Source organism: Perna viridis, chromosome 1 (genome assembly GCF_037379345.1).
Source record: "Perna viridis isolate PV_CMFRI_1.1 ecotype Kerala chromosome 1, ASM3737934v1, whole genome shotgun sequence".
NCBI lineage: Eukaryota > Metazoa > Mollusca > Bivalvia > Mytilida > Mytilidae > Perna > Perna viridis.
In genome coordinates, this window is record NC_142445.1 from 48,683,480 (window position 1) to 48,693,397 (window position 9,918).

At 30.9% G+C, this 9,918-nt stretch overlaps 1 protein-coding gene across 2 annotated transcripts; it reads left to right on the plus strand.

The window, feature by feature from the left end:
* Nucleotides 1-302: 302 nt before the first annotated feature.
* LOC148629122 (tyrosine-protein phosphatase 4-like) lies at nucleotides 303-9,701 on the plus strand. 2 transcript variants are annotated; one of them, XM_088544563.1, is made up of 10 exons: nucleotides 303-611; nucleotides 1,463-2,037; nucleotides 2,468-2,599; nucleotides 3,053-3,198; nucleotides 3,543-3,615; nucleotides 3,912-3,969; nucleotides 5,570-5,643; nucleotides 7,038-7,144; nucleotides 8,494-8,619; nucleotides 9,494-9,701. In XM_088544563.1, the coding sequence occupies exons 2-6, from the start codon at nucleotides 1,975-1,977 to the stop codon at nucleotides 3,945-3,947; spliced, it is 450 nt and encodes a 149-aa protein (XP_088400689.1). In that variant the 5' UTR covers nucleotides 303-611; nucleotides 1,463-1,974; the 3' UTR covers nucleotides 3,948-3,969; nucleotides 5,570-5,643; nucleotides 7,038-7,144; nucleotides 8,494-8,619; nucleotides 9,494-9,701. The 2 variants fall into 2 exon arrangements, with proteins under 2 accessions (XP_088400689.1, XP_088400681.1); XM_088544555.1 differs by having other exon boundaries at nucleotides 3,543-3,969.
* The last annotated feature ends 217 nt before the right edge of the window (nucleotides 9,702-9,918 follow it).

Below are 9,918 nucleotides of genomic sequence, written 5' to 3' on the forward strand. Positions count from 1 at the left end.
GCATGAGAGTCTACAAAAACAAACCATTGATATATCTAAGATAGTGGGAGATTGGAATTATAAGGATCTAACACTGTTTTTCCAGAATTTATGGATGCGTTAAATCGGTCTGTTCACGATAAATTGCGGAAAATCAAAGTGTAATCCTATAGTAAAAAACCTTATATACAGGCGAAGCTGGAGTATTATTTAAAATCAAAATTGCCTCTCTTGACAAGAGATAGTTGAAAGTTTGATTAACGATGTTCAAATAATCAAAAGTAAAACTAAAATTGGAAAAAGCAACCAACATTCGGTAAATAACAGTAAACATTGATAAAACATTTGATTCCATAAAAACAAAGAAATCATTTGACGTTCTGAACTTTATCATAGACAAGTTATGATTACATCTTCATCTTCCATATTTTCAATTACAAATTGTACATTTTTTTTAGCAAAAATGACTGTTACATAATTGACGTCTTGTTCTATTACAGTTTGTGATGTCTTGAAATTTGGGTACAATTGCTCCGAGGTATGCAACTGTCGAACCAAACCTTGTAACAAACAAAAAGGAATATGTGAACAAGGTTGTGCGAAAGGTCGGAGGACAGATACATGTAACACAAGTAAAATATTAATGAACAAGTTTTGTTTGTAAATAACTTAACTACTTGCATACATATGTATTTTGAATTTGATAAAATAGTGTTTTTTCGTCTTTTCTTTTCTTTTGTTTTTGTTTTTGTTTTGTTTTGTTTTCTTTTCTTTTATCTCTTTCAGTGTCACCTTGTATTTCGGGAATGTAATAACATGTTTAAATGCAATACTGAAGTATGTTATATTTTTTCATCAAAGTCAGTACAGAAAATTGTAATAACTATTTCAATATGATATGTGACCCTTTTGATGGTAACTACACTATTGGATGTATACCTGGGTATACTGGAACAACTTGTCAGTTTTTAGGTTCAGTATCATTTATCAATTTTTAGGGAAATAAAAAAGTGGTCTTAACTTGTTTGCAATGTTTGTCGTCTTTTGTGGCAAAAAGGGAAAAGGTTATTTGATTATACGGGTACGAAGGAATTTTAAGCAGCCGGGGAAATCTTATGTCACATTAATTAATGTCATAACTAGATTATCATCTTGGTTCAAATTATGATTTTGGCTTAAATATAGTCGCATTCTTGTAAAATAGTATAAGATATTCTAATTAATAATTATAATTATATACACGTTAACTATTCCAGCTCAAGCTCTAGAAGAGAGCGATACCAGTAATGTTGGAGTAATTGGTGTTGTAATTGCTGCTGTTATTGTTGCTTTTTAAATTAAGATATAAGATATCTATTATAAACTTCAAATAAAGTAACAATTACTTTTATTTTGCCAGTGTGAATGTTGATTTGTCTGTTCTGTGTTTAATCATCATTTATTAATACATATTTGTTTGTTTTAACTTTTGTTTCATTTTTAGTTTTGTTCGTGTTCGATCAAATTGCCATTAATAAGCCAGTGAGCCGTGTTGCAATTAATAAGCCAGTAAGCTGTATTGCCATTAATAAGCCAGTAAGCTGTATTGCCATTAATAAGCCAGTAAGCTGTATTGCCATTAATAAGCCAGTAAGCTGTATTGCCATTAATAAGCCAGTGAGCTGTATTGCAATTAAAGAAATATAAAACAAGCTATATTTTAATTTATGACTCTTATGGACTCTTTAATGCAACGTTAACCTAACATATTACGGGACATACTATATTTTTGGTTCATAACTTTGTCAATTCCGTATTTTAATACTTGATCATGATACTGAAACCATTTAACTGAAATACTTTACTGCCCGAGGAAGATTTCCTGGTTTTATAAAAAGGAAGCACTGAATAGATTGTATCATTTAGACAACTATCACGAATTTTTACTTTTACTTCGAATGGCTTCCTTATCGTAGTTAAGGACGATAGAAGAACACAATAAAAGACTTTTGGCATATGGTTTGGCAAGATGGTGTTGGCATCATTGTAATGGTCACGAACTTAGAAGAAGGAGGGAGGGTAAATATATGATACATTAAATAACAATCATGTTTAGGTTAACCCTTCGTATCGTTACACAATTCAAATGATATTGTTTATGAATAAAAGAAGTAGGAAGGGTAACTATATGCTAGTTTCATGATTCATAAAATGACAATAATGATATTTGATCACGCTGTACATCAACTATTCACACACTGTTGCTAATGACTGTAACGTTATTCGTTAAACTTGAATGTTTTGTGTATAATCAAGCCTTTGTCTATCAGGATAACTGGTTTTTATTTCTGTGTGGTAAAAATAATAAAATATTTTTTTTTTATAAATCGACAGTTTATATGTAAAACGCACGTTACATCATTGAAGTATATAACCATATATTTTGATATATTCATAGGTAGATACTGCATACTTAGTCATTTTTTTTGTCTTGTACATTTCAATTTAGGGAAAGTGTGAACAGTATTGGCCCAGTGAAGTTAACAAATCCATGGGATTAGATTCATATAAGCTAGTGACGTCATCAGAGACACGTGATTCAGTATACGACCACAGATGTATTTTAATAACTAGTAAAAAGGTAATATCATTGAGAACGAGCTTCATAAACTACTGATGTGATTGTTTGAGTTTGGAGTTAGATCAACACTTACTATATAAAATGTGTCTACAAGAAAAATCAGGAAACAAGAGAACATTCTGCAAATAAAAAAACAATTTTTGAAATCAAAATTGCCTTTATGTAAATAAAATTGTTGGACTAAAACTACAAAAGAACAGGGGACACATGTAAATACAAGTCATTGTCCTTAAATCTACTGTCATCAATTATAACGAGTATTCGAGATGCTTATTTTTTCATTTTGAAATTTTACTACAAAATTAAGGGTTTCCTTCTTCGTAAACATAAGAAAAGAAGAGAATGGATACAAAAATGGTTAAAAATTCTTGTATGTTAATTATTTACCATCAGACTTGTTTGTGATGTAGTAATATAAAAATTAATATTAAGGAATGTTATACTTACTTCTAGACAATTAATCAAAGAGAAGTGCATCTTCTTCATTTTACACAATGGCCAGATCATGGCGTTCCTCAAAAACTCAAACTAGTAACATTTTACAGAAAGGTTAAAAAACAAAATAACGCTGAAGATGCTCCTCTACTTGTTTATAGCAGGTATACTACTTATCTTTATTCATAACATTTAAAATATTTAAAAGTTTTTATAGACTTTTCAAATAAAAGATTATTGGAAATTCCTAATTTTGTCATATATCTTATTCGAAATATCGAGCGTAAAGAAAAGAGACGGCGTATGGACAGTGTTTCAAGGAATGAAATACATTTCATACTGTAAACATAAATCAGTGATAACGCATGGCCATATCAAATTACAACACGTTGTACAAAAGTGAGTTACTGTCGTTTTGAGACAATAAAATGCATTGGTAAGAAATTAAAGACCTTCATGCCATTTACAAAAATTCTTATGAGTCATTTTGAATTTTCTTTAATTAAAGTGCTGGACTTGGACGAACTGGGACATTTATAGCAATTGATGCCCTCTATTCACACGGGAAAGAAACTGGTGAGGTAGATGTAATGGAGTATGTACAATTAATGCGAAAAGACAGAATGAATGATACAAACACACTTATGTTACTTAATTACTCGTTTATACATTACTCTTGAAGCGCTTAAATTGTTGAATATCAATACTATTAAGCTAATTGTTTTAATTGTCCCGCATTTTGGTAAACGAAACAGTGCAAAATTTATCATGGTTTTAAAGGACGAAATTTGTTTGAGAAGAAAACTAGCTTTACCCGAATTCATTCTTTATTTAATCACATTATTACGTTATTTGAATTCATCCATTCCAACGTCAGATTTCTGTAGAATCATTGAAGAGAAAGAACGGTTGACATCAAACCAAAACAGTTCCAGGTAAAAACTATCAGAGTTCTCAATAAAAAAAAAAGAAAAACTGGAAAGTGAAAAATATTTTACTGTATTTATTAACGTATACCTGCTATCTGTTGTCATATTGTTTTATCATTTTAACTAAGTTGTATTCGTTCATGAATTCGTTTTGTTTGTTTCGGTTTTAACTGGTTGTCTGAATATCATTCCGCTTGTTTGTCGTTCCCTGATTTCCTCTCGCTTTTCACTGCAGTTTTTCTACTTTTTAGCTCACCTGGGCGATGTGAGAAATTTCCATCATTTGGCGTCCGTCGTCGTCGTTGTCCTCGTTACTATTTTTTTAATCTTCTCCTGAAATACTTGACGAATTAAAACCAAAATTGTTATGAATGTTTGACCACCGTTTTTACCAAAAAATAGAATAGAGAGGTAAGACAACACAGCTTCAATAAAAAATATAATGTGGCTCGATTAGTCATGTGAGCAATTCAGGCTCTTTAGAGCCTTTTGTTCATTGTTGCCTTTAGATTGTACCCTTTCTTTGCCAGTAAAATGATCAATACAAATAAATACTAGCATTTAAAAACAGCTGCTTGAAAAATGGCCAAACGTTATTTCATTTGACAATAAAAAAGACAGAGTGGAAAGACAGAAAAATACTTATAGAATAGGAAAGGAATCAATTTTGTTCAGAAGATTTACCGATTTTATACATCTACCCCAAAGAACTTGAGATAAAGGATACTACAGACACTGTAGTCAGCCTCATATCTTGACCTACACTTAGAAATCGATGGTAAAGGAAAACTATTGACCAAACTTTACGACAAACGTGATGACTTTTCATTCAAAATTGTCAACTTTCCTTTTATCTGTGGCAACATCCCTTCAGCACCTGTGTAAGGAATATTCATATCACTCATACGGTATGCCAGAGCTTGTCGAGACTACGCAGACTTTTTGTATCGCGCTAGAATTCTAACAAATAGGCTTCTGGAGCAGGATTATGTTGCTTCAAGAATGAAGTCATCAGTACTCACTACAAAAGTTTTATGGCCGTCATCATGAACTCGTGGATCATATGGTGTTTCCATCTGCACCATTAAAACTGATTTATTCAACGGGTCATAGCTTTCCTTTCCTCGTCTGTCTACCCCGGACTTGACTTTTTATGAGCAACTCGGCCGGTGTTTCCACAAAAGCAAAGATCGCTTACCCTACCGGTGCAACTGGTCCATTTTCCCAGTTTTTAGTGGAGTCCGATTTGCTCATTTGCTTTTGTTATTTTGTATGTATGATTTTAGTTACTTTATGTTTTTTGTTGTGTTTGTATTCCATGACTGGTCTTTGTCCCTGAATAACATTATTTTGATTACCGCTATAACCTTGGTTCCCTTGATTACTCTTTCTACAGTGTCATCATTATGTGAAAAATGGGGACTGCATTCTTATGAAAACTGTAAACGTATAAGCCACCAAAATTGTGCTAGCTAATAGTCTTAAAAAAAATTGTATTTTAGCTTTGTTTTTATCATGCTTTATTTTACTGTATCAATGGTAAGAAAATATGGTAAGGTTTTTGGATTGTGAAAGCGTTCCATGAAACATGAGATTATTTTTGTAGATGATAGTTACAGACCTTTCTTGATGTCTTATGCTAGGAACAGGAATGACTACATCAATGCCGTCATTATACCAGTAAGACACCACGACAAATTAGTTCTAATAATATATCCTGTTCAAGTGAATTTAAAACGTTATGTTAGTTGTTTGTGTATAATGAATATATGTCCTACGTGCAAAATTAGTTCAGTCTCTTTTTGATATAATCACCATGTTTTATTAACCCTTTTTTCTACAGTCAGAGTTGTCTTTCTTGTTATTTTTTTCAGATTACCTGCGAGTAAAATACTTTAATCAATACTTACTGTTTATATAGCTTAAATCTTATACCTACTTAGAATTCAATTTGTAAATCCGCCAGCCTTATTTACGACCACCATATTGTTGACAAACAGCAGTTGTGGTTTTTTTTATATTGTACGATCACAGATAGGTTTTTTCCGCGAGTTTGAAAATATACAATTAAACATTAGTTATAATTTCCTGTATGTCGATTTTAGTCTCGATAATTTTGGGTAAAGTATGTTATGAGTAGAATCATTATAATCTTACATAGCCTCAGGTACGGAATCACTGCTGATCGAGCAATATCAAAAAAACAGGTGCTAGTAATAGATGGCTACGAAAGTACCGAATTTGAACATATAAATGTTATGTAGAAACGTTTTATGATACGATATAATTTAATCAGCAGTAGTAGGTAATAACCGATATATTTTATTTAGATTTCAATGTTATTTAATACGTGTGACGTCAAGTATGAGAAAATATATATCCAATCTGTACATTAACTTCAGTTTTTTACATGTCTTTTTCACGATTTTCCATGCTTTTATACTAATATACTTTCGATAGGGATTCTCAAACAATGATTATTTCTTGTCACCCAGTGTCCTTTGGAATCTACAGTTGTTGATGTTTTGGACGATGGTATATGATCATGTTTGTGAACTAATTGTTTTACTGGACCGTCCAAACGTTGTAAGCAGCGTTTAGACGAAATATCATATTTGATCAAAGTTACATGTATATGTTAAATGCAATTTCTGATTTACATACATTTAACTCATACAACGGTAATGAATAAACACTCGTGGAGAAACAAAGTTATACATAATGTTAACGTTATTAACGATTAACGGTCTGAAATCAGACATCATTGAAACGTTTTGTCAATCGCACACAATTTGTGGTCCTTTAAGAATCGAAAAATGGTTAAAATTGTCTAATCACCAGGAGTCATATTCACCAGTTAATTACTTCTTCGGTTACGTTGGGATGAAATGATTACTTGTGGTTATTAACAGTCAAAATTACCCCTGTAATGCAATTAATTTAATCTTTAATTACTTGTTTTCTAAATGTATTATGTGGAGTAAAGGTTTTTTTATCTACTTACTATCTTTTGATATTGTTTGATATATTAGCTTTGAATTATTTTAAAGTAACATTATTTTCGATTATTATAGAATGCCCAAATATGTCCTGACGACGATGCACCTCTCATATATGAGAAGTTCAGTGTACACAAAGATAATGAAATATCTAAAACATATATGTCATTCTAAAGCTTAAGGTAGGATGAGTTTATATCATTTTTTATTTTGTCTTTTTGTCTTTAGATTTTATGCTTTGGTGTTTAGTAGAATTACCCTGTCTGAATGCCAGTCTATCAATACGTCCACACATGATAACAATATCCCCTTTTCAACGTGTTTTGACGACAAAACATATAAAGGTCAGGCATCCGTTGCAGAGCAACACGATAGAACATAATTATAAGTCGTTCTTTGAGAAAGGAGGTAACCTTACTTAAAAAGTACAAAACCTCGTGCGCGCTACTACTCCTTTATGGATTTTGATGAAACTGTTTAGGGATGTTAGTCATCCTATCTTGATATTCATGAAAATATCATTGTCGGATATCTAGAAAGGCAAGTTACCCAACTTGAGAGTATTACATGTTAAAAAAAAACCTTGTAACCAAATTCTTTTCAACTACTCAATATATTTTAATGAAACTCCATACTGTTATAATCACTATGTGTAAATATGCATGACGGAAGCTGACGTGTATCATGCAAGGGTAAATAATCAAACTTAAGTATTTTAATGCACAAAAACTACACGAACCTGGGGATTATTCGTTGTTGGCTTGCTCAAAGTATTTCAAATTGTTTAAGAAAATAAACAAGACCTTCATTCATTTTGTGTTTTATTCTACATAATGACTAATACGTGGTTCATTTCAGATCTCATTAAATAAATTTATTCATTTTTACCTACAAAAAATTTCATTAAAACCTCAAAACTTGTGTTTAAAAGAAAATGTGTTTTTCGGGTTTTAAGATATGCCGAATATTACTGAGTATTATCCTTTTTTTTAAATTTCTTTCTTCGAATAATAATTTCCAATTCCAGAGTTTAAGTTCTATTTCCACATTTATTCAGTACTCAAAATCTGTGCTGGCTCAAACCTTCAAACCCAAACTTTTATATATCAGACTTATCAAGATGTATCGTTCATATGTGTCCCAATTGACAAGTGTTCGATCTCTATAGTCGTGTCATGCTGCGAAGCATATGTTTTTCAAAGAACCTTGAATAAACGGTGCAACAATGCTACGGGGCCTACCAATATATATATATTTTGACGTTTCCCATATCATAGGATTGGCCTGATGATTAAATGGACAACCTCTTAAATGTTTGAAATCTTAATATACTGTTTTCACTATATATTTTGTGCTGATTCCAATATTTTGTTCAAGTTAAACACTTTGGTTACATAGGAATCTTTAATTTTTTGGAAGTAATTCATATAAAACATCTATCAGTAAAATCAGGTTCAATTACAAATAAATAAACAAGTTATTGGACGTTACATTCAACATTTGATTTACAGAACGTACGATTTTTGTATAGAAATGGATGCAGCAAATGTGGGCTATATGTTGCCATAAGTTTGGTGCTAGAAAAAAATGGATTTAGATAATGAAGTAAATAGTTCGAAATATGCAGATACGCAGACCAGAATTTTTCACTAACTATGTAGGTTTGTAATTTTGTAAAGTTGTCCTAAAAGTTATTATTCATTTGATTTTGAATTTAATTACAAAAAAAAATGTTGTATCAACAAAATGCAAAAGCGTCGCCCATGATCAATTACTTAAGTGTGTGATTATATTTAAAAGTTTTTTTTTTTCATGTTTCTATCAAATCAAAAAAAAAAAATCATAGACCACGCCATGACACTAACTTTGCGTTAAAACCAGTGAAAAAAATCATCTTTCGACCATGTTCATGTGGCATAAGTTTCGATACAAAACGAGAATTTACAAGTTTCGGGAACTGTATTGCCTCTCCCTGCATACTGTTTATTTTAGGGGTGTTTGTCTTGTTGTTTGTTCCAATTTTTGTTCACTTTTTTGTTTGTTTTGTTTTGTTTTGTTGTTTGATTTTTTTTTCTGAAATTCGTTTTCTTTCTTCTTAAACTTAAGAACAAGCTATTGTTGTCCCTACTCTTACTAGGACACCTATTTTCAAAATTAGTTTCTGACAAAATGTTAAATCTTAAAATGATTGTAAATTCGAAAGCAGGGCAAGGGGTTCTGAAATTTAAAATCAGTGGGAGCTTCCTTGTTATTTTGATTTATGTAATACGGTTTTTTTTCCCGGGTCAATCATGTCAATCATTAGAACTGTATGTAGGAAATTAAAAACAAAATCACGGCATACTGATTTCTGTTTCATATTTCAGACGGAATAAGGTATGTGTAATACATAAAGAAAACATCATTAACGTTTTTATTTCGTCTCGAAAAACTCGTAATATTTTATTTTTTTCTGTATGTATATTTTTGTCAAATCACAAATTCACTTTATTTGATTCAATTTTCCTCAGAGGAATGATTCTGTCTTTCAGTAGCAAGATGAGTTTTGTTTCAAGTTCGTCAGAGATTGCCTTTTAGAACAGGAACCTTGGTATACAAATACATAAACTGTAAAATACAGCGAAAATATTCACTTTCTTATGTCTTATGGCTTATGATTTTGTTTTGCTTCATATTATATTAAGTTATTTTGTTGTTATTATGTTCATTGATGAAAAAAATTATTTACCTGCACAAAAGGTAAAAGAAAAAAAAAATTTTTTAATTGGTATTGCTTAAATAATGTAGGCAATTATTACTGATTGCAATGAGTAATCATAAAATTATTTACATATTTGTTCTTTTATTAATTTACGAGTTTATTTTATAACATATTATGGTAGTATGCACATCCATTTCTTCAACTTAATTGAAAGAATAATCAAGGGAAACAATATTATAGCGGTAATCAGAAGAA

Excerpts from the sequence above, each read along its gene's own strand:
- LOC148629122 (XM_088544555.1), top strand. The coding sequence starts at position 1,975 with ATGGTTTGGCAAGATGGTGTTGGCATCATTGTAATGGTCACGAACTTA. Across the intron at positions 2,038-2,467 it reads ACTTAGAAGAAGGAGGGAGG|GGAAAGTGTGAACAGTATTG; the intron begins GTAAATATATGA and ends ATTTCAATTTAG. Across the intron at positions 2,600-3,052 it reads TTTTAATAACTAGTAAAAAG|ACAATTAATCAAAGAGAAGT; the intron begins GTAATATCATTG and ends ACTTACTTCTAG.